Genomic DNA, 26,697 nt, shown 5'->3' with positions numbered 1-26,697 from the left:
ACTTAAAAAGAAATTTTACGGAGCAGAATGGAATAAGCTTCCAGTTGAATAAATGAAGAAAAAAAAAATGTTTTCTGCTGAGTGCACCTGTTTCATTCAATTTCTTTCTTTCATTAATCCTTCAATTCAGACATTCTACACATCTGAAACTTTATGAATATTTGACTATCCCTTACTAGTCGTATTTTACGAAATCCTTTCGTTTCTCGCTCTTCTCTAAAAGCCAAGAAATTTATTAACATAAACTCCTCGAATAATTTTTAATAATATTTATTCACGGAACATACAATATGCAAAAAGGAAGTCGAAAACCTACAGAACAAACAATTATTTGCTAATATACTAAGCAAATAACAAACTGTAACATTTTCTCTTCGACCACGATTCGGTACTGTTACCGTCCCGTTCAACATGCAAATATATGTATTCCCGTCCACCCAATGAGACTTGGTAGTCCCTGGGTATGTTATAATTGAATATATTTTCGCTCGCTTCTATAATGACTTGTTGTTATAAGTCAAAAAGAAACATTTATGTACCAGGGAGTACTATGTTGTTGCATTCCTGTTTTTTGTGTTGAAGTGCTGTGGAACTATAAAAGACAGATTCTAAGTAGGACAAAAGTTGCAACAACAACTTTTCGAAACAGTTGCACACAAAGTTCCGTGATAGTGTGCTGTGGTATTCTCTTGAAACCTCTATATATGCGGAAATAAGAATGTATCGACAAAACATCGTTCAAATCGAGTTGGAAATGTATTCGCTTTGTTTGAAGCTTTCGTTCGTGATAATTGTTTTTACATAAATAAATTATTAATAATAGGTGAAAATTAGATTTTTCGATCTGTTTAAATAATCGAACAAATCGAGGTGGTAAGAAAGGCACGAACAAAGCCCGATTATATTTAGATTGGAGAAGGTAGATTCGAGTAAATGGATTTTGTGTTAGTAGTAAATTCCGAACTATGAATTAATCAATGATGTTCAAGGTAATGGGTTTATTGTACGACCAAAATATTGACAATAAAAGTTCGTCACACCATCCATATAAACCTTTACTACAAGTTGGAAATATTCAAAATTTTCAGCAAAAGTCTACTTAGCAAACGCAGTCAATTTACACGCGTCGTGCGCAAATCATGGTGCATAGGCACAGAAGGATTCTGTGTCAGTTACGGTTCATGTGGTCTTGTTTGAAAATTTTGAATATTTTCACTAGCAGTAGAGCACAGATAAAATTTTGTTGCTATCACGTTCGTAAATGGGATCTAGCCCACACGTTCATTTGTTCGCCATTATTCTCTACAGAAATAAAGGTATGACAGTCTTTTCTATCTTTAACTTTTAACAGTGGCTGATCTGGAACCGATTTTCCACATTCCCACCATATAATGCCGGGAATGAAAAAAAAAATGAATTTTCACGATTTTCACCAATGAATGATACATTTTCATTCTGTTTGCTGTTATGATGTAGAAAATTGTTTCTGTTGTAAATGATGTCCCCATTTCCTAATTCAGAGGTTTTACTCTGGAATTGTACGACGTTTCAATGTTATTTTTGAATGTGTTCTGGATTGAAGACTTTCAAAGATTCTCCAATATAAAGTACCCAAAATTTCATGATTTCTCAATAGTCTCTTACATCCTAGCTTATCACCCTAATGGGATATAGCCCAGAACAGTGTTGAAAGTGACACAGGTTTTGGTTTTTGTGAGGTTTCATGAAAGAATTACAGTTGTCAAGTTAAATAACGTAGAATTACACACCCAGTCCTTGTCTCCTTCTTCCGCTCCCTATTCTAGAACTGAAAGTTTTAAAAGACTTTCCACCATTTTTTGGATTCCTTCCCTACTTCTAGGATTATTGACCTAGTTGTGTACTAGTTCCTAAAATTTAATCACTCCAGATGGTCCAGCATCTTCCCAGTTCTATAACTCTGGAACATGTAATAGTTGGTTGGTTCTAAAAAACTTATCATTCCCCATGATTCAGTATCCTCACGGATCAAGAACTTCAGGATTTTCCGTGATCTCACGGAATGATTTTAAAAGTTAAAAGTTTGCATGCAAGTAAATGCTCACATATCTCCCAGATCCGTCGTTCGACGTATATTTATGCGAAATTCTGAGATTGTAATATTTCCAACTGAAATGACTCCGATTAGCACAAGGGGTCAGAGAAGAATGGCGTAGAGGTTCTTATTGTAAAGAAAACTTGCTTCACATCGAGCAATTCTAAAGTCAATGTTCCAGTAAAATGAATAATTATACTTTTGTCCAATCACAACAACCAGTTTCCACTTTATAAATCTCAGCACATCTTAGTTTAACCGACCAATCAGCCACGTCAATATCATTCAAATCTCTTTCAATATGATGATAAACTATCGCCGATCCCTTCGGATTATTAATCGAAAAACAAACCCCTTGACTAAGCACCATGCGAGAAACAGAGGAACATTTATCACCCTATTATATCCTCGTCGAGTGCGGAATCTCATCAACCTCATTAGTGAATAATTTTGTATGATATGGCGAAACAAAATCATTCCACTGTAGTAATTTTGATAAATAGTCGCTGTCATCGATTTGACATGCTATAAAAGCATAATTCAAACCAGAAAACTACCAGCAAATATGGGTGAAATTCTTCTTCAAGGACCGGTAAATAAACTCTGACCTGAACTCCATTGAAACGAGAAATGCTGAGCTATTTTACGGCTGGGCTATAAATTATTTTGAAACAATAGTTCAACATCACAGTGAGTAATAATGGAATGTCTAATATAAAAGAAAGGATACTTTGAATATTGTTCCCTTACAGTACATTTTTCCGTCGAGAGTCTATTACATAATTAAAGTTATATGATGCCACAACCACTACCACTGCCACTACCTATAATAATAGCACCGAGTGTAACACATTTCTAAGAGCGGGAATGAATAAAACCATAAAATTGTATAGTTTTCATAGTTAGTAAAGCGAGAAAAAAATCCTTTTTCTCCATTTTCTGGCAGGTTATTTATGACTGAAAGTAAAAAAGCACATAATGTGTTGGTACGTTCTTTTGGCACAAAAACGTAATGAGAAATTTTCTTTTTCCGTATTACTCAATGGAGAAACATAGCGTACACTTTTACAATTCAGCTCTTGAACTGCACAAATGTACGTATACGTACATAACAGACACAATATGGCAAAAAAATAAAATATTTTTTGTGCCACCGAGAATTGAAATACGACGGATTTCAATATCGATAACTAGATTGAAATGTCCAAAATTACAACACCCGTTTTCATGGCTTATTACAACACTCAAACCAGTGTTGAAATGAAATTCGTATGAGTTATTACAGCATTCGTTTTAAAAAAATGCAAAGCAACGTGATCGATCAAATTCGAAGAGTGATTGTTTACAATGAAAATTCTGAATTTTTGTGCATTTGTCTATTTCAATTCTCGGTTGGCACAAAGCATGATGTGTTACACGTATTGTAATGAGATTTTTTCAGCACACGACCCAATTTTCCTTACTCGCTCCGCTCGTAAGGAAAACTTGGGTCTAGTGCTGAAAAAATCAACATTACAATACTTGTAACACAACATACTATTTCTTATTTACACGAAAGGATTTTTCCAAAGTATTTTTCGCCTCACTTTTGTGTATAATGTATTATTTGTATAATGTTCTCACTCAAAAATTACAAATTTCACATGACTGTACGACAATGGAAATATTGCATTTTATTTCGCCTTTCTTTGAACTTTCCGTGTACATACCCTTTTTCCGTATTAACGAGTACGAGAACGACACAAAAATGGTATGGCTGGTAATTTATAGCACTGTGTAAGATAAAAACGAATATGTTTCAAGCTTTTCGTGGAGATTTTATGGTAAGAATGTGCTTGAAAACGTACTCGCTGTGCTACAGTTTTTATTTTATTGTTCTATTCGCACGAGAATCATTTTATCATTAAAGCCTGGTAACAGTAAATTGGTCGTGGATAGAAACAAATAGCAAAACTCTACATTAATGTTAGGAATAAAGGGGCTGTTCATACACACATTTGACAGTTTTTTAAGAGTTTTGAAAGTCATCCATGTTCCCAGTCAATTAAGTGTTTCGCAGTCTACGATATTGGAATTCAAATTTCGCGCCAAAATATCATAGACTGAGAAACACTTAATTGAATGGGAACGTCGATGACTTTTAAAGCTGTGACCTTACTTGCCTTACACACCTTACACGCCTTACACACAGGGACGTACGTATCGAATTTCTTTTGTCCTAAATGTCAAATTTGACACTAGAGCAAAAGAAATTTGATACGTACGTCGCTGTGTGAAGCTATTTTTATTTAGTTTTGAAACTAAAAAAAAATTACTAAAAACTGGAACCTCCCTGAATGTAGACGTCTTGTATGGCCAACCCTAAAATCCCGGGAAATATTTACAAAAATTTTAGCTGTAGCTTCACACTTTCTAATCTTAATCACAAGATGCTCCGTATCTAAACTATGACCGAGGTAAACCAATCTTCCAGCTCATCAACTATAGAGTGTTTAAGTGAGAGAGATGGCGAAACGACAACCTTTTTTTCCATCTCTAAGTCTGCAGTCAGATTCTTTTGTATTATCGATGACAGCAGACCCCGAGTTGATTTTCCATCTCGCTCTACTTAAACGCCGTATAATCGCAGAAACATTATTAAAGTGCAAACAAACTGCTTCGGATCATATTATTAGAAGTTTTGAAACGTCCTTCTGAACATTTTATCCTCTTTTCCGAAAAGCTTTTTCCAGTTTTCTTATGCAAACATTGTATTCGAATGAGTGCTACCATTAAAATTGTACACTCCCGCAAGTGAATATAACCAGAGTTTTTTTGGAGAGTGATGAAATTTCTGCATCAGCAGTGTCATTTTGACACGAAATACATGTATACAGTGGACGTCACTGATTTTTGGATAGGAATTTGATTCAGCTGTTTTCTTAATACAAACAAAACTGGTTAAACGTCTTTGCACGGTCTTCCTACTATCACGGGTGTGTAACTGTTCAACTCTTATAAAGACTTATAAGCAATTTTATGTGTATGAGTGGACCAGCTGAATCAAATTTTCTACTGACGTGCAACTGTATTTCAATATGAAATTTTAGCGAGCTGATTGAAAACTTATAGGCTAAAATTCGATTACATGTTAAAGACATGTACATTGCATAGTAATAACCATACAGTCAACAATACTATAAAAATGCATATCCCACGGACTGTAAAACAGTCTTTCGTCTCATGATTAAGTTGATCAAGAAAAATATAGTTTTACAAGTAACATCCACTGTTTACTGGAAAAACATTTCTGAAGCCCGTTAATGCATTAGGAAAGACAGAAATTTTCAGAGTGCAACTCTCCTCGACATAGATTTATACGAACATATTCCAGTAGCTACAAATTTTAAGAGAGCAACGTTTTGTTCGTTTACACATAAATACAGCGACTGACCGCTTTTTCTTCCGTCTTCAACCGTTTTGTGGTAATAAATCTAATGTTTGCGGTCAGTTGAAACAAGGAACATGTCCGAACAACATTATACATCAATTCCAAGCGAAAAACTACTGATCACAACCCTAATAAAGAAGACGAGAACAAACAAAAAAAAAACCCGTTGCATAAACTAAGTTCGTCTTTTTTTTTCCAGTTTCCTTCATTGATAAATTTATGGGATTGTGTGATTTTTACGAGCATTCTTCCACCACTTTTTTTTACTATTCCATAAAATATCCAAACGCTTGGAAAAATGTGAAACATGATATTCCATATAAATATCTAAACAGAAATGCGATAAATTTTCGCTATAAAATATAGGGAGAAAATCTGTTGAGACAGAAATTTTACGAAGTAGGAACGAATGACATTAAAGCGATAGTTTTTCCACTGGTTTGATGTGCGGTTTAAACAGTAAAAATGTTTTCCGATTGCAAGAGATTCAGACAATAATCAACAGACTTTGCGGAAAATGTATGTCGATATTATCGACTCGATAACAACGTCATTTTCGTAAAATTATCAAGTTTGGCGAGGGAGTGGCAGGAGTAAAATTCCTATACGTTTCGTTCATCAGTTAAGGAATCGTTCACAAATAACGACTAGCTGTTTTATGATTTTTTCAAAGACGCGCCATTTCTACGGGGTAATTATTATCCTGGACATCAATATGATGATAATATTGCCCAGAAGGTGATAATAACGTCCACAAAATTGTGCGTGATAATATCACTCTGGTTGATTCTATTGTCCAGGGTGATAATATCGCCCAGAGGGTGATATTATCGTATTCTGGGCGATAATGATCGTTTTTTCGATCAATATTTTCCTATCTGAGCGATATTGTCCAGAACTATTATTTTCGTCTTCTGAGTGATATTATCGTTCGAGACGATATTCACACGGTAAAAATGTCTCGGCACCGATTTTCCACACTCCCATCACGCAAAGAAGATTCAAATTATCTTAAATTTGCAAGATTATTACATTTTACCAAACAAACTCTACCCCTAACGACGTGACGTCATTTGTGAAAAGTCCCAAGTTTATTTTCTGGATAAAAAAAGCAGCAAAAAATAAACTTACCAACTACATTCAGTCGCACAGGATGTCCGATCGGTGGTGTCGTTGAGATCTGACACTCATAAATTCCGGTGTCTTTCCGCTGTGCATATCTTATTCGAAGTGTCCATTCTTCTGTGTGCGGTGAATGCATTGCTTCGAATCTCTGATCGGATGTGTACGTATAACGGCCGACAGTTAACAGATGAATGTCTCGATGCCGAACCCAAGATACCTACAGGAAGCACAGCAAACAAACAAATCACTTAATTAGACTGTATCGGCGGTGATGGTTTATTTGTCGAAATGGTTACAGCATTTTGCTGCAGAATGCAAATCAAATCAGTTCAATTTTCTCGATACGTGCTTTGAGTTTTGATGGATGCCATTGATTTTCATCATTTATTCGGTGGTTTCGATGGAATGAAATGATTTTAGAAAATTATTTGATAAATTTGTTGTCGAAGGTTTTTGGTAGAATTAATTTCGTTGCGGACTTTTTGCTTGTGTAAGCGTAAATTGATTGCAAATAGTTATTCAATTACTTATTTGTACACAAATTAATGAATGCGCATACATTGAATTTAAATGCTTTACCATGCAATTATATTATCAATAATACCAAAAGACCAAGCATTTTCATCACATACAAATGAATATCGGCCAAGCCCGCTCCGGTACGGTATTATACAAATTGTGTAGGGATTAGGGTAGGAATTTGTCTTGGTCCTATTGAATTCATCCTGTTACAAATGGGGTGGGTATTATGTTTGAATCAATCCTTCTGAATTCATACTTATACAAATTGTGTAAGGAAGATGTTTGTAGCAATACTATTGAGTTTATCCTTTGACGGAATACGATTGTTAAGCTCCTTGCTGCACACAAAATATTCTTTTAATGTAAAAATTAAAAAAATAGATTTTAGAAATTTTGTGAAAAATCTAGTACTTCAAAAAAATCAAAAATCCCAATTTTTGAACATTTTGGGGGTTTCGACGACGCTTTCATTAATTCCTATTACTTGATGGCTGAAACTATTTATTTTTGCATCCTCGTACCATCAGCTTTAAAATGATACCACAAGAAATTTAAACAAAAATTGATTTTTTTATAGGACGTAATCATTCTGCTCAACCATGGAGGTTGTTCGTTTTTTTTGCTTCAAAAATACAAATTCTTGTTCGATTTTTTGTAGTCTCTTGAAATCGGTGATACATTTTTAAGGAATCTCGGTCCAACAGCTTTCAAGAGAAAACTATAAGTATTTCCAAAATTCGAGCAAGGATTCGTATTTCTGACACTGACAGAAAAGATCTTAAAATCGCACCTGTGGCACCAGGTAATTTTAATTCATATGGAAAATAAAGTTTTCTGCAGCAGGTAACTCGTTTTTTGTATGAGAAAAAACATTGCCTGGAGACAGATTACCTGCCTGTAAGATTTTAAAATCTTTTTTGTCAGTGTAAAAAAGCGAATAAGCTCCAACGATTACACCCAACAAAAACAGCAGCCAAAGATACAATTCTTATTTAAATTTCTTGTGTGCGGTGTCATTTTAAAGCTGATGAATACAAAAATAAATAATATTAGCCATCACCCTCAAAACGATCATAAATTGGGTTTTTTGAACTTTTTCAAGTACTAGATTTTTTACACAATTTCTAAAATCACTTTTGTGTGGTCATACAATATTTTCTGTGCCATAACTAAATCAAAGCCGAATATTTACTTTTTACAAAAAACAGCCAATAGCATTGTATTTGACCTTGAGAAAATACTATTTTGTCCAGAAAGCAGGAATGGCGAGAAAAAGACTGTTCGCAAAAGGTGCAAATAGCACTTGCCTTTCTTCAGTTTCTGAGTTAAACAAAGTTTTTGTCGACTTTCAGTCTTCCTGGACCTCTGCAGTATCCTTAGCTATGGTCCTGAGACCGGCTTAATAATGAAAGTATTTCAAATCTTCCTATCACCATGATTTGCAATTTGTGCTGTAAATGTTTCCCCGATCACTCATCAATTTCCTCTAAAATCATTTTCAGTTAAAAGCTTTTCATAACTGATATCTACCCTAATTACACTATACGTTCGTTAATTGGTACTAATATGCTTGACAGCCATGAACACAATCATGATTTAATAAGCGCCGATACACCTACAAATTTATGAAATTTCTCCAATATCCAAGCTCACTCGTTGGTTGTATCAAAATTCAAGCACAAACCAGATGACAGTGCGAAACATTTTTGTTAAATAAAAGTAGCTGCTTTATGTACAACATGTATGCTGTTTTAGCATATTGTTTTAGCAACTATTGTCAAGACACACAAATATTTTAATTAAATTTTCCGTTGAAATATTCTGACGCACAACAGATTCCAGTTATATAAGTTTGAATAATTACCAAAAAACCCCCACCACAAAAACCGAATCCCACACTTCCTTTGCTCGGTTTCTCTGCGAAAACGAAAGAAAATTTCAGGAAAATTTCATTATTCTGGGTGACATGATTTGGTGGTGGAAATTCTCACAGAATTATGGTAGCAATTTTCCGTATTTATTCCATGGTAAGTACAATCTCTGCGAATCTTGTTATAACCATATAGTATACCCTATCAACGTCAACACTGAAATGTTGAATTATCAATTACGTAAGTTGATTGTTTTGTTAAGAAAGAAAACAAATTTCAATAAACTTTGCTGGTGATTGCCGTTGTGGAAATGTTACAGCATTTGTTTAGGTCACGTGTTGTTGATATTCACTTTAATTTGCCTTTCTTGGTCTATGGATTCTTTAACAGAAGTTTGTTTTTCGGAATTTTCCGATGATGAGTCGTGGCGGATGCCTCTCACACAGTCTTTTCATTTTTGAGAGATGCAGTTTTTCGCTGCAACTGAATGCACCACCTCAAACAATCTCTTTGTACATGAACCATCTATAAGTGTCTTTTGCATCAGTTTGGTTTCAGAACAAGTGAAATTATGCTGATCCTGAACAAATGACGTGAGTGGTCAACAAAACTCAATTTTCTCAGAGGCGTATGAAGGGTCAAAACACGAGTTTTCTCGTTGGAAGCTTAAAACGTTATTTACCACTGGTATACAGGCTTATGGCTTATATTATGCTAAAAATGTTGTGATATTTTCGTGTATTTTATACATACTGTCGAAGTGTCGGCATAATTCTGATACTACCTACATTGAACATATTGTATGCCCAAAATCTTCTTCAATATTTTCCTTTCCATCTCTTATTCATTCATGCGATTCTTTTTTGTTATTTAAATAAAATATTCTTTGCTGATATACCCATTCAAATATTATTTATTCATCAAAATGCGAATAAAAATGATCGGATAAGGCAGAATAGAACGCGGAACCTTCAACCATAATAATAACCTTGTATATATACACATTGATATGTTATACGATATGAAATTGTTTTTCATTTAGTTTTCCACAGTTTTTTTTTTCTTCTTTTATTTTGTGTAGGTAGACGAATTTGGCACACTCGCACACACACACACACACTCAGAAACAAATGATGTCAAAAAATGTGAATAAATATTTTGGCCGAGATAAATCACATTTAAATAAAACAAATTGAATATATATCTATGACTGAGAAGCATCCGATATAACAGCCAGCAATCCTGTTTAAATGATAAATTATGTTTTGCACAAAAATATTTATAATACATTTTTTTTTCTGCCTCCCATCAATGATTAATGTAACTTTCATGAGACCATAAATTTTATGGAACGCAAAAATTGCAGGAAAATACGGAAAAATGTGTAATGAAAATCGAATGATAGGCCGAGGTAGTTTCCAATATTGTGCAATTTAAAATTCTTAATCGTAATTATTATTTTAAATTGAAATCGATTTGCTTTCAAATACATTTTCAGTTCTGCAACAAAACCAATGAAAATCGCATTTTCATTATAACGTCAATGGCAGAGCAGTAAAACTTTTAAAAAAATTTAATGTGAAAAACTCATTCAGTATCTGTATAAAAGCGGGATCGGAAAACACGTATGGTCATTTTTTGATTTAAAAAGAGTTTTCTGTCTGGTTGCGTCACGAAAAATAACAGACTAGAGAAAGTGTGATTTTAAGCTTTGAACTTGCAGCCTGAAACTGCACACTTGAATCTTGGAAGGAAAAATGCGAGAGGCGGATGCATATGTATTTTCAAATTGATTTTCTCCACCCCTATTTGTCAATGTTTTAAAGCATTGGTAGAAAAAAAGCCCGTTGTTCGGAAACAAGTCTAGTTGGGGGCACGACAGGCAGAAATTTAAAAATTTTACTTTTTCGTAGTCTGACTGTTTGGTCACTCAAAGAAAATTAACTTAAGATCTTTTGGGCGTAATTTTCTTGGAATTTTATTTTCCGATTGGGACTCATTTTTGGGATATCGATTTCTCATATTAATCACAACTTGCTGACATTTTCCAAAATTTGCTACAGTCGGTGACTTTGAAATAAGGGACGCATCTCGTTTCAACTGGTTTTCAGCGTATAATCACTTTGTTTGCATGAGTGTATTGGCTGACAAACAGCTGAAACAAAATGCATCACTTATTTCAAAGCAGTCGACTATAAGATTTCCATTGAACAAGAAGAATATTTAACTAAAGAATCTCCTCAACATTAGACTTTTACAGCTGAGGCAGTGATACTTCAGCTGTTTTTCTGCTGGTCCACTCATACAAACAAAACTGATGATAGGTACTTGTTATACGGATGAAGTTGCTACCACTCTGAAATATCACTGCATCTGACAGCAAAATTATCATTATCTATCAGAACCAATAAGTTCCATGTTATAGGAGAATGAGCCACTTTTCATGCATATTGAGAACCAAAACCAATACACAATCCACCACTCATCCATAATTATCTACCGAGAAATCCATTAAATTTCCCGCAACTCAAAACACATGATAACGAGATTTGACTGTACAAGAACGCAAGCAACATAAATATTGGAAGTGGAAGTCCACAACATTTTCAAACTATCTCCGTTTTACGATTCGTATTTTCTTAAAATTAAATTGAACTTTTCTGTTTGAAATATACTTACGGTTCGATTTCCTAAGTTCTTAACTTTACAAACTAAATGCACAGTCTTGCCAACCAGACCAGTTATATTGGATGGAATGGTTGTGTCAAAATATGGACCGGTTACTGGTGTTGGATATTCTTGTAGGAAATCCGTTAAAAATCGTCTTGAACTGCCAAATGAAGAGCCTGCAAAAAAAAATGTCATTGTCAATTCACGCCGTAAGTGTGCCTAAAATTTGAATTTTAAGTGAACCAATCGATGAAAAAGTGAACCGAAAAATACATTTCAACGCTTCCTTGTATGAAAATGCCGCTGCGTTAGAAAGACTTGCGTGAAAAAGATTTTGAATTTTGACCGCAATTACGGTGTGAATACCTTTATAGACTGTAATTACTTCTAATTTGAGGTAGGGACACTAATTCTCGAATGTAATATATTTTGGTATAATTCTATTACATTTCTAGTACGTTTCAGTACATAATTACTAATGTCAGCGCTCTATGTTTTCGTGACCAACTTCACTGCGATGACATTTCATGGATCAGAGTGAAGTTATTCACAACAAGATAGAGCGAAATGAAATACTCAAACCACACAGGCCAACCGTGGTTTTTCAAATTGGTTAGTTTTTCAGTTTTAAAAAGCTGAACTTACAACAACCCACAAAGAAGTGATGTTCCCCGGTTTTTCGAAGCATATGAAACAAAAGCATTATAATGACAAAAATCCTCAAGAGCCGGAGCTCGTTTCACACTCAATTAATTTGAAAATGTATGCAAATAAAAGAGAAACCTAGTATAATACCCAGGCAGAAGGCAGACACCATCATATATATATGTACCTTTTTAGGCAAAACATTTAAAAAATAAACATGTAAAATAAATAAATAAAAACAGCAAACAAATGTGTATGTAAACGAAAATAAAAGATCCTTTTGTGTATTAAATGTGCTCGAATAAAATACCATCAGTGAAGAGCAAAAGATTATTAATAACTCATGACATGACACTAAGTACATAAATTCTAGCCCTAATGGGACAATGAATTTGCATATTTTAGCAGAGTGAAATTTACGAGAAATAATTTTTTTTTTCACCCCGCAATTTCTTTCTTCCAGAGATTTTTTTATGTTGGTGAAAAAAATGTATGTAAGAGTATTACATCAGCACATCGTCAGCCAAAAATTCGATGGTTGAAAATCTCTGGTACGCTCCTTAGTTGAGCGTATCTCTTTCAACAAATCCATATTTTTGTGGCTCTGAATTTTTGAATGGGAATACTTTTCTTTCGATGTGCTGAATATAATGGGATAATGATGGGTAAGGATGGTTAAGGATGGTATATATTTCCAAGTAAATATTCTAAAATGATAATATTACGGCATCGTTTATCGTTGAGTGGATAATAGTTTGTAATTGATCAAATATTGTAATCCATATCGGAATTTATGAACTTTCCAACACCATTCTGTGGTGGAAAATCCGAAAGCTTTAAATAACCATCATGTATAATAGACCGTTGCATAGTTTACAGTTCTGTCATTTCTTTCTACTGGCAAAATAGCTTGTCTGAAATAATTTGATATTTAGTTTTGCTGAATAAACTTTTCCATTTTATATCCAACTGCAATATTTTCCTAGAGATATCTGTTCGCTAGATTCTGTTTTTGTTTCGCTATGCATACTTAAACATAGAGCTCTATCTCTAAATATACATTGCAATAAGTTAAGTAAATTAAAAACAAAATTTTCCACATGGGAAAATTATGAAGAGTTTTTGGTTTGGAAGATCGCAAATTTGATTGTTGTCCCGTTAAAATTGTCTGCAAATATTTGTGGAAGCCATAAGGACGTACTTGGACAAAAACCAGCATCAGGGCGCCACCAATCAGGGTGATGTGATGAACACTTAAAATGGAATCAATTATTGGCCAGTTATAATCAAGCAATGCCTATTGTGGTATACACTCACTCGTCGTAGCCATTTTGAAATTTATGACATATTAAACGTCAAATTCAAAATATAGCGGAAGGTGTGCAAAAATTAGTTTAGGGACTATTTTGACTCATATTTTGAATTTGACCACAAAATTTGACAAATGCAATTTCTACCACCTTTTTGCAAAAATTGTTGATTTCGTTTTCGATTAGATTTCTTCAAAGCACCCTTCAACAAAGGGTGCAGCGCGTATCGGAAATTAACTGAACGTACCTTTTTACTTAGCATGTGGCGACAATTGTTTTTTTGTGTGAAAAATTGGAACATACTTATGTTTGATATTCAAAAATTTCAACACAGAAAATAGTGTCATCTGTTGAATAGGGTGTAGCGGTTTTTACAAAATGTCTTATTTCTTTTGAGGCTCAGCCAGAAATCCACTCAGCTGGTCCAGCTGATAATTTTATGGAAGAAAAAAAATAATTCAAACTTTAATTTTGTGCTGCCGCCAGATCGATCTTTGAAAATTTCGTCGGTTTCAGTCCACGTCACATAGATCGATTTTTTACGGTGGGCTCAGTGTACATAAAAAGTTGGCTCTATATGGTAATCTTATCTCCAGACTTCACAGATTATTTTACAACAAAGATCGAGTCTAAAAAATATTTTTTGAGTTCGTGACTTATTGTCAACGTTCCCCGATGGTCATTTTGAGACTTTAAACTCGCTGCAAAACTTGATGAAAATGTGCAAAAATGTAAATTAAACGTTAAATATGCTAAATGGACCGAGGTGAGTCAAGCAAAACATCTGATTTGATATTGGATATCTAAGTTTGATATTTATCTGACAAAAAGTTGTGATTTTGGTACATGGAATATTGGTGACGAAAGTGGGATTACCTCAAATTTAAACAATTTTTAGCTTAGAATGTATTCCCAGGTCCTGACAATACGAAACCTTTAATTTTAAACGTTTCCTAAGCTAATTTACAACATTAAATACATTAAAATTTGAAAATGTAGCGAGACCTACTCACTAGCACTAGAACTTATTAACAGTACGTAAATTAGCTTAGGAAACGCTTAAAATTGAAGGTTTCGTATTGTCAGAACCTGGGAACACGTTCTAAGCTAAAAAATTATTGATTTGAGGTAATTCGACTTTCGCCACCAATATTCCATGTACCAAAAACACAACTTTTTGTCAGATAAATGTCAAATTTAGGTGTCCCAATTCAAATCAGATGTTGTATTTGACTCACCGCGGTCCATTTAGCATATTTAAAGTTTAATTTACATTTTTGCACATTTTCATCAAATTTTGTGGCGAGATTAAAGTCTCAAAATCACCATCGGGGAAGTTTGACGATCAATCATGAACTCAAAAAATATTTTTTAGACTCGATCTTTGTTATAAAATAATCTGTGAAGTCTGGAGATAAGATTACCATATAGAGCCAACTTTTTATGTACACTGAGCCCAAAGAGTTCAAAGATCGATCTGGCGGCAGCACAAAATTAAAGTTTGAATTTTTTTTTTCTTCCATAAAATGATCAGCTGGACCAGCTGAGTGGATTTCTGGCTGAGCCTCAAAAGAAATAAGACATTTTGTAAAAACCGCTACACCCTAGTGAAAATCGCGAAAAGGCCTTGAAATTTGGGCGAAATTTGGCCATTGTAGCGCAATCGTGAGAAATTTTTAGTAATTCATTTTCAATTTCCCTAAATTTCATTTCTTTATAAAGATCTTATCGAGACGAGACCTTGTCAAAGAACCAGCATTTGTAGAAATTGGACCACTTTTATGACGATAAATTTGGGAAAATGATGAAAAATTCTACTGATTTTTGTAGCGTATCATAAGCGCTGCATGTGCAACCGGAAAGGTAAAATTTAATCCCTACTTTCTAGAAATAGTCTACACCTTTCCAACACTCTCGTTCGTCAAAATCTATAAAAGTTGAAACACTTTTTGCAGTAACTGAAAATCGGCAATATGACAGAATTCCGCTAATTTCCCATGGCATTTTGTAGGCAAGTTCCAATGAAATTTTCCTTCCCTAAGATTTACTTCATTTCCCCATATCTTTGGAATGAGTGATCAAAATAACATTAAATTCCATCATATTTCTTTGTGTACTCGATTAGATCTAAGAAATAGGATGAAATAGGTAGGTAGCGTGATGAATTCGCCAATTTTAAACTGTCCATTTCACGGCGAGTGGTTCAAGATTTATTGAAATTTATTGGGCCAAATCGTGAGCAAATAAGAAGAAATGTACAGTGTGCGGCTGGTTCTCAAAAACACGCACACACGCTCCTTCTGTAGAAAAACGCTAAATAACATAGAAGCTTTACATACGAAGCTAACGTAGCAAACACATTATGTGTGCCACATTTTATAGAGAGCGAACTTTTGTGGATCAGCTGGACGCGAAAACTGCACATCTTAAAATTTGGTAGACTGTGAAAATCAGAGAGATAATTTCAAATCTTGTTATGATTTCCATTTCCATAAAAGCTTCAATTTTGTGATAATTTCAAACAATAACTTTAATGTTCTACCTAATGAAGAGCTTTGCTCAAGAGCTCGCAATATTCCAATAAAGAGAATTCATTACACACTTTAAGCATATTCTACACTGCAAACAGTTTCAAACCGAACTTGAAACTTAGTCTGGGAGCTGTTAGACACTATATATTGGACGTTGTGAATTAAATAACATGAGCACATTAAATATTTAATGAAGAATCGCAATAATACGAACGAAAAGCCATCGTAAAGTAAAAGATATTTTGGTTCGAGAGCGGAACATATCTATCTACAGCTCAATCTTTTCGCAGAACACCGAATACAAGTCCACCACATAAAAGGTTTTCATGTCTCATTAACACAGCAGTCAACACACCATCTTATTCTCGAAATTTTATATGCCATTTAGCTTTTGTGTCTGTCCGACAATAATTATTTATGGTTTTCTCTAGAGAAATGACTTAGATAAAATCCGGTTTCCTTTTATATTCAATCTCTCGACCCCCATTTCCACCCATTCCACACAGTATGTTCATTATACGATATTGTGTCGCAGTCACAAAAAGATTATGTGCGCTGATGATGTTGTGTGTGTATGTGAGTTCATTCAGCAGGCCAAACATTACACAACAACCAAAAATAAAATATTTATAATGTAAATATCTGTCATATCAGGACACACCAGAACAGAACAGTCGTCCCGAGCTGTTGTTTCCATTGTTCGGATTATACGACATAAAACACAACCATCCCCATCATCATCATTATATTGTACCCAAAAATGACATCCGAATGAAAGCATATGGATGCATATGTCATGCCATTCTTTGTTAAACACTCAACCGGAAATGATGGCACTATGACGTATTATAATTTTATTTAACGAGTTTCACTTTAATGTTTCCATTCCATGTTGTTAAAACAAAAGAAAAAAATTATTTCGCTATACATACGCTCACCACACATTTGAGCGAGGGAACATTTTCTTTCTTCATTATATAATAGCGTTAAGGGGGATGCAATCAATAAACAGTAAAGCAAAATCTGGTTGATTCTTTTATGTGAACGTAACAGATGATAGAAAGCAGGAAACTAGTTTTAATTAAAAGTTTTTAAAATCGGATTTTTTTCTCGACAAATTTTCCTTAATAATGCCAGACGCTGTGCAATGGTAACAAGTCATCATCATAGAAATCGTTTTTTAACGAGCTTCAAATTCAGAATTTAATTTCAAACTTACTTTCGCAAAACATGTACATCAAAGCAAACGGATAAGAATGTTGTTGGCTGCATGGCCCGAACAGAAATCCATTTGGATAATTGCGCAAAAATCGAGACGAAAATTCTTTAATTGAATAATGGAAAGAATGTGCTCTGTAAGGAGCTGTAATAAATTATTCTATTTTTGTTGTTGCGATAAACAGTTCAATGAACGATTTCGATCCAATTGAACGCATCTTCCACATAATCCTTTAGTTATCCCTTTACTTACACCAGTGATAAAAGGACCAGTTGTACAATATGTGCGCTGGTGTTAACTAACCCTAGCTAGGGAAGAGCTGCGAACTTGTCACACATTTATTTAAAAATGCCATAGAACAGTGATGAAATCAACGCGCTGATAAATCACATTTTTTTGTCATCATTTGTCATTTCACCATAATAGCATTATTTCTGGTGTCATGCTTGTTGTATTTCAGTAAAAGTTTGTAAACTTGTCAGTTAGTCATCATGCATAGATGGAATGTTAGACAGCGCCACCTTCAACAGCGTTAAATTTGACGCGTGTGTGTATAATGGAAAATGTAATTTATGTAACTGATGTTTCCGCTGTTTCCGGCATAATTGGAATTGATACAAGTTTGCGCGGAAATCTTTTTACAATTCGAAAATATGCATAAGGATGGCACCACATTTATTTGTTGATCATAAATCACTTTAATTTTATGGTGTAATTTTGACGAATGATATGCTGTATCTAGCCTCTGTACCGAGGGGTGACTACTGGCAAAAAAATCAGTCATAACAATTTCACTATTCAATTCCAAAAATTCCACTAAATTACAAAAATTTCATAATTTCAGACGTCAAGGCCAAGTATTTGTCAATGCAATAATCCTAGATATTCAACTCGAAAATCCAATATTTCCACAAATTCCACTCGAAATTCCAATATTTTCATTTAATTCCAAAAATTCCATTTCTTATTTCCAATGATTCCATTATCCCAAAAATTACACAGTTGTTACCCCCTCGCTCTATGTGCTTGAATTTTCCTAGAAATTTTATTTGTGTAAAATTATGGTAAACGATTTTGATGTGCAGTATATGGTTCAGACACTTTTTGGTGAGAATTTCGGTTTGAACCGATTAAAAATGTGTTGATAATTCATCGAGTTAAGCACCAATGAAATTACAACTAACATTAAGCTGGACAAGTGGGTTGGTCAGTAGAGGTGCCACATTTTTTTCATAGTACTTCATTTTCTGCAGCTTATTTTTATGTGAACCAACTTCACATTTGTCATTACAGAACAGATGTAACCATATGAAGTTGGTTCACATGAAAATAAGCGCAGTGACAGCAGTAATTTTATGACAGAATGTACTAAAATATGGGAAAACTCTATTACATTTCTTCTTAGTTTCTGAACATCATTCTCCTATGAGTAGGAAAAGCAATAAACAAATCACTGACACTTTATACATTTTACACACTTGGAATCTCAAAGCTATTGAAAAATAAAAATTCCACCCCCAGTGGCTCCAGAGAAAAGAAAAATTTGGTACGCCCACGGCTGAGATGGAGATGACATATTGGTTTGCAAAAGGAGCCAAATGTGAGAAAATTGCATTTAAATGTCAGTCCAATAAGTCAAAAATGTCTATTCCAACCGCCAGGAGCACCAACTTCAATATTTCTTTGAGTGGCTGGTTTTAGAATGATAGTCACTATATCACTTACCACTCGTCAAAATAAAAACTTTTCCTGTACATTATAACGTACATGTCTCTTCAAAGAGGACGCCTCTTGCTATTGATTTTAAAATTTTATTATCGGTTGAGCGTTGAGCCACTATTTTCGATTATTGTATCAAAAAAATTTAACGCATATTTCAACGTAAAGGCGAAACGATCTACAGTAACAATTATTTGACAGGTTTTTTCGTTGTCATGTTGGATTTTCGTACAAAACTGTCTGTCAGAATTATAAAATTTTACCGTACGTTAGTTTTAAAGCATAGCATCTATAGCGCAACATCAATTATATTTACATCGAAACACATAAGATACGCCTCAATGATATATGTGTAACAGCATCGCAAATCTAATCGACTCAAATATCTAAACGATGAAATCGTGACCCAACTTTATGCACAATCAAATCAAGAGAAGACTCCGCGAGCTGTTTAAAAATTCCCATAAATTTCAATTTTAAAGTAATATCGCTTAACTTAACTTTTATACAAAAGTCAAACATCAATTTATATCGCCTAATATCGTTTCAAACACATAATGTGTTGTACGATTTCATTGCAGTAAATTTTGGGAACATTGAGGAAGCCTTTTTCAACCCAAATTTAACATTATTTCTACATCTTCTGTGGAGCATACACAATGTATAACTCAAATCTATTATAAAGTAAATCATTCTCAGAACATGTGGTGGAGATCTAAAGAAAGAAAATTCTATAGGAAAAAAAGATAAAACCGCTTGGTTGCTTGTGTTCCACCACAACTACCGACTGAATGAGTATACCTATGTAACGATAAAAACTCGGTATGAAATTGTATGATATGATGAGCATAGTGGTAGATCCCATATAGATCCCATATAGGAATAAACGACCGATGTTACCAAACGGAAAAGCTGTATTTAGCCAACACACCATTTTGTGGTTATTCTTGTTTTTTTTCCCTTCTAAACTATCGATTGAATAAAAACATTGTGGGATTAACCTCATTGGTTTTTGCAAATAATTCTTTGGCTGGCATTACTGGGCTTGGGGAAAAATCTAAACAACTTCAAAATGATAGGAAAATTTATTGATTAACGGTGTTAGTCTCTGTGGTAGAGCTGTGCGGGCTGAGGTTTTTATTGAAACTGGTCCGAACGAGCCCGCAAAAAATATTTCCATAATGAATTGAAATTCCTGAATAGGTTTTCCGATTCAGGGGACGTGTAAATGGTCATTCGACTTGAAACTTTCGAATACGATAATGTACAAACGTGCTCCATCGAAATTCCAACTCTATGCCGGGACATATTAACAGTGAAAGGGAAAATACATTTTTCGGAATTTTTTGGTTAATTCGGCGGAGTAAACCTCACTTTAGCCGTTGCCAAAATTATATTTTTTCGAATATTAAGTTCAGAATGGCGTCATTTAATAGAGGTAATGGCAACACCACAAAAATTAGTACGAATTTTAGGAAAATCGAGTGGCGATAAAATGAGTTTCTCGAATTTTATCTGGCCAAACCTCTTACAAATAATTTTGCAAACAGAAATTGGTGAGTCAAAACAATACTTTCTGTGGGGTACGCCCTCTGATTTCGATTACCTTAAAAACACTCTTTAGACTGTGATGATTCTGATACTGGAGCAGTTCTACGAACTCTATTCCCACATAGTGCATAATAATTTCTAAAATAGACATAAGCCTAATTAATCGATAACAGTCAAAAATTATGGAATGTAATGTGAATTCCGATTTATGTAACATTAAGGCTGGTATTCAGAAGTAAGCTACTGTACCCAAAAATTTTCGGTTAAAAACTCTAACGACCCAAGTGAAATTTTGACATAAAATGTATGGGCAATCTGTAAACATTTTCAGCTCGCGTTGAAAAATGTATGAGAATTTCATTTCACCGACTGTATATATACTTGACTAATTCTTCTCCGGGTTCGTAATGTGACGTATACTGATCGACATGCAAAATAAAGAGATTAGCTGCGCTCATCAAAGCGACCATTTACCATTATGCCATTATGGTAATGACATTTTGTAGCATATGTAGAGATCTATAACAAATCTCCACTGCATGAACGAGCATTTGTCATTCGGTCTGCTGAATGGGGAATGTTGGCATTTAGAAAATTGCGGAAAATATTTTGTTTTCTATAAGCTCCGAAATATTTTCGTACAAATAGAGAAATAATTTCCATTTTTTTTTGGCTGGGAAAATGTTTCATTTTGATTGATGATACACACAATAAAATAAAGTTTTCAATGTAATACAATTTGCATACGCTTTTTTGATGTAGGATTTTTCACGTATATTATTTTCCAATATATTTATGCGCCCTTTCTACATAGACGGTTCTTTTTTGGTTCGAGTTGACTGGAATCAAATACTAAACAAACACAAAAACGTATAATGTACTTGAAATAGAATATTGGAAAATGTTTTATGTTATAAATTGGTGCCTCTAGCATATATACATTGATTGTTATTGCAATAGCCTAAATATGATGGATGATGGAAAAACCATCATGTAAAAAGAGAAAACATTATATCAAAAAATTTACAATTAAATCATTACCTTTTTTCCAATTACAATTTTTTATAAATTAAATTTTAAATTGATCCACTCATAATCTTTTTTAAAGTTACAGTCGGTATAATAGAGAGATTGTGATGTTTACTGATTATGAATAAGTATATTGAAATTACAGTATATATACTGTAGTATGACAGGTAAACAATTTTATGTAAGTTCTTTGTTCAAATCAAATTTCACCTTCATACAATCCTCCGTTCTTTGTTATAAGCCATAAAATCCTGGTAACCAGGCCCTGGTTTATACCAAGGTCTTCTATTAGAGGGTTTCGTCCATCACCGGGTCAGTTATCGCAAATCATTTGCAGCACATTCTGCTGTTATTTCCAAACTACAATTTCAGCTTTCATTTGAAAAAATGGCGATTGTCGTCAGAACGAAAATAAAAATTTGACAGGAAATGTGTGTCAAAATGATCCGAACAATTGACAGTATAGATCATCTTCAAGATACGGTCATATATCTCTCATTAATATATATTACGGTACTTCCAGACGTAGTCTCACTTAAGTTTCGCTAAATACAGTGTGTCTAAAAAGTTTGGAAACATGTAATGACAATGTAAACAAAAGAATTATATACATGACAACAATAGAACAATAGAAGCATGTACGATGAAATTTTTATTGTTCTTTTGTCTCCATGTCTATTGTTCTTTTATTTATTAGTTTTTCTATGTTTCCAAACTTTCAACTGACACTGTATTTCGTTCATTCATTAATTTGTATAATATTATTTTAACGTGGATGGCATTTCTTAACGTGGATGGCATTTCAAACGGCCTTGAAGATGATCCACACATTTCCTGTCAAATTTTTAGTTTCGCTCGAAGTTGAAAAAACTGAATTTATCCGAAAAGGACAGCCGTCAATTTTTTTAAAGGAAACCAATTGATAATAATCAACAAACGTTTAGGCTAAAGGCAGGGTAAATTCGACAAGGATATAACATTCACAATGTTTTGTCGGTGTATTGAGCTTGCGCGCGCACGTTTACACTTCGAAGTCGAGCTTATGCGTGTGCATTAGAACTGTTTACAGATAATAAACCTAACAAATGCAGTATAAAAAGTGCGGTATGAGCGGTATGTAAGACTATACTTTCAAATCTGGATACACTCAGAATCGATCATTTGCTTCCACTCAATGACATATTAGTGGGATTCAATATTCCGAAGGTACAAAACTTTATTTTACCTGGAAAACACACTAATTCCAATGTTACTATTATGTCATTGCTTCCACTTTATTACGAATGGTTTTGTTTTTAAATTAAAAATATTCACTCGACAGAGTAAATTAGAAAATCTGTTTTTTTTCGAACATTACTGTTTAGATATTTCGGTTTTCAATTTTCGATTGAGTTTGAAACCACAGCATTTTAGAGGCATACGGTACAACAATCTTTTGATTATAGTAATGTTTTATGTCAATCAAAAGAAAACTTGCTAAAACTTCTATCCCTCATTATAAATCGACGTGAAACCAGCAAATCACATGTAGCTCCACCATGAAAATTACATGGACATTTATTATAAATCAAAATAACAAACTCTCTGGAAAATCATTACAGTGAACGACATCTCAAATATCTCACTGTCATTTTTTTCAGATAATGTCATTGTGAATTTGCAATGACACAATAAAATTCTCAGAAAAATTTGACAGTGAGACATTTGAGATGTCGTTCACTGTAATTATGGCTGTGTTTCAACCTTGTTTACTGTAATACTATCAGAAAAACATAATCACGAACTCACTAAAAATGTAATTAAGGATGCAATTCAACCTTTTTCAATGCAGTAATATAGGAGAAAACATGATCATCAATGAATTCTATGGAAATCAAGTAGCATTTGATTAATTTTATGTTTTTTTTTATTACAAACCAATCGAAATTTTCAATAAGCCATGGCGCTCAAAACAATAATCCCTGAATGAAACTTATTGCGGGTATTTTCTAGCTTTTCATAAATTTTTAATTAATCATCAATCAAGGATGGGATTTTGATTCTGGAGCGGTATTACGGCATACTCTTCTCTTTTCCTATTCAACCAGTGCTTCGCTTTTTCAATCAAGATGTCGTTGGAACTATATTCGACTAAAATCTGTAGAATAATATATATTACACACGTGTCACGAAGAAGTCGAGGCCTGCCGAGACTGATAGTGACAAGTGTGTACTCTATAGATTGTGGAAATTGTTATAGTCACTACCGCAAAAATGAGCGATGGCACTGCCTTCGAGTCGGTCTTTTGAGATACGAAATTTAAAAATCAAAATCATTTGTTGGGAAATTAAATTTTCGATCACATTGTCCATGAAAATATAGAGTGTTATGATGAAAGAGAAAGAGATATTTTGACAAGTACCCCACGCCAAATTATAATAGCTAGTCTTCGGTTTTCTCGCTCTGATCATAACAGTCTATTGTTCGATGAAGTGACAGAAGTGACCGACTTGCCGACAGCGTCAATCATTGACAGACCTGTGAAATAGTGCTCAAATCCACGATCTATTTTATCACATAAGCGAAAAGGAGACAATAAAATAGAATTGAAGTGTAATTTTTGAATTATTCTTCTAGTTAAGTAATTTTGACATCCGAACACCGCGCGTTTGTGATAAAAATTTATTATTTATCGGGCTACTGCAGCGACATCTTGATTGAAATAGCGAAGCGACGGTATAATAGAAGAGTTTTGAATTTCAATTTCAATTTATTTGTAATCAAAGAACAAAAAGGATCACTTCTTATACAAATATAGAATTCTTTCCGTAATACCTCTCACATTGTTCGACGTAAAAGTTTTTGCTTGAAGTAATAGATTTGCTAATTATAACGCTACATATTCCGTATGTACTCTGTTTAACAGTGTTAGCAATATTTAAATTTATTACAAAATCATTCAATAAATTCGTTGATACATTTTTGTAAAGGAATTTCGAAATGAAACCCTTCCGGAAATGGATTCCTTTCGGTACACAGCAAAATCTACAATTTATGATTGAAGTTGAATGAACATTCGTAATCCCAAGAAAAATAAAAACAAATTCGAAATTATTTTAAAAATAGATTCTCTTAAACCTATCCGAATTTGATCCGGTAAAAAAATACATTTTTTTTTCATCTGCCAGCTAGACCATGTGAGCGTTGTAAAATATTTGACTGAAAAACAACATAAAAAACTATTCGTGCATAAAATAACCGAAGAAAAATTACGATAAACCTCGTATCGCACACTGAAATCCCAACGATTTGAAAAATAAAAAAAGGCAGAAAAAAAAGAACGAAAAGCATAAAATTATTGAGGCGAGAAATTTAGTATCTAAATCAGTATGACGTTCCTCATTCAAGTCATATCACGTTCATTCCTCTATTTTGCGAGAAGGAACAACGGGTAGAAAAATACAAATTTATTCATATACACATTTTTATGAAAACCTGCTCTTCCTTCACGGAGGCGGGAGAAGAAAAAAAAATGGAAACTTTATTCAAATACAACACGTTTTTCATGCCCAGATATGATAAGCACTGGTGTTTATACTTCGTCAAAACTGTCGGAGCTATAATTTAAATGGAAAAAGATATCTTTCGTCTGTAAATCAGATAAGTTTTGCTGTATATTTTACCCCCGATGCCTGTTGTGTTACGACTCCATTCACAGCACTATTACAGCAGAGAGAGAATGAAAAAAGTATTTATCTAAAAGTGTTTTTTAGTGCAAATGTTTTCTTTGCTCACTTTAGCATAATCCTGATGAATTGTGTGTATACCCTATCACATATTATTGCGCTGAAACATGTAGGAAGTTGTAGGATTTGGGCGACGTTTTATTTTGTATAAATTTTTAAGTAATATGTTTTCTCGCAGCTCCACAAATCCATATAATGATTATATTGGCGAAATGGCGTGGTGGTTCTTGATTCGAAACATTTCTCTCGGTAGAATATTCCTTTCGAATATTCAATTAAATTTATGCCAAATTGACTGTAATTAGACACCTGAATGACAGTGTTTAGTGTGATGCATGAACCATACATTATATTCAGACTGTTTCAAATAAATTCCATTCATATTGCTGTAAAACATATTTGTATAGACAATTGTATAGACACAATGCGACAAAAGCTATACTATTAGCGCAAAATGTATTACGAAAATGTGTTACATAGGCGGAAAACAAATTTAATTATATTATTAACTTGATAAACCTTCTCAGACCATATGCTTCCGTAAAGTAATGAACAAGTGATATATCCAATTTGTGATTCGATACCCTAAAGATAAGTATAAGTAAAACACCACCATTTACCACCACCCCACCCGACCCGCATTACCTGCATTATGATACAACGTTGGATTATAATATATAGACAGCAACCGGTAATATAATACAATATTTGTTAAATGTGACAATTTAATGCCGCTGTGGATTTGATTAGGGTTTTAATTGGTGACATAAACTGATTTAACACGACAACTTAATGCTACACTTTTGATTTTCGCACACTTTTGATCTGTTTGAAAACTCACGTGTGGGTATAAAAATAGGCATTTTTGAAAATATCTCCGCTAGAAATCGTCTGATTAAAAATGTATGTCTCGGCGTTTTAGAACATTTAAAACGTTCTTCATTGTGCGATGCGATTGAAGATACGGTTGGAAAACAACATGTCAGTCATTTTATGTAGGAATTTTTCCAGGAGTTGGCGAATCTTCTTATTTCTATATAAAACCCCGAAATCCTCATCGAAAAAAATTGGCATCTCTTGGGACAGTACATCGTCGAGATCAGAATCGTACATTTTACTATACCAAACCGCACAATTTATGTAGTCCGCTTGCTTACAGCGTACAACTAACACGTACGGTGGACGTTGTAGATTGTGACTGTCCCGTTTTTTATTACGTGAGTAGATGATGCTTAAAGTTATATGAATTGTATATTGTACTGCATAAACCGTTAT

General features: G+C 33.8%; 1 protein-coding gene across 3 annotated transcripts in view; it reads right to left on the bottom strand.

Annotated features, from left to right (window-relative positions):
* The window catches only part of LOC119077624 (zwei Ig domain protein zig-8), a 117,033-nt gene that overhangs the window by 12,364 nt on the left and 77,972 nt on the right, over positions 1-26,697 (bottom strand). For all 3 annotated transcript variants that reach the window (XM_037184838.1, XM_037184841.1, XM_037184839.1), the window contains 2 exons: positions 11,702-11,868; positions 6,636-6,846 (listed from right to left, as the gene is read on the bottom strand). In XM_037184838.1, the coding sequence (XP_037040733.1) occupies positions 6,636-6,846; positions 11,702-11,868 (378 nt within the window). The remainder of the gene's footprint in view (positions 1-6,635; positions 6,847-11,701; positions 11,869-26,697) is intronic.

The sequence above is a fragment of the Bradysia coprophila genome, unplaced genomic scaffold (genome assembly GCF_014529535.1).
Source record: "Bradysia coprophila strain Holo2 unplaced genomic scaffold, BU_Bcop_v1 contig_24, whole genome shotgun sequence".
NCBI classification, from domain to species: Eukaryota; Metazoa; Arthropoda; class Insecta; order Diptera; family Sciaridae; genus Bradysia; species Bradysia coprophila.
The sequence above is the reverse complement of the archived record's forward strand: the minus strand, read 5'-3'. Positions and strand labels throughout refer to the sequence as shown.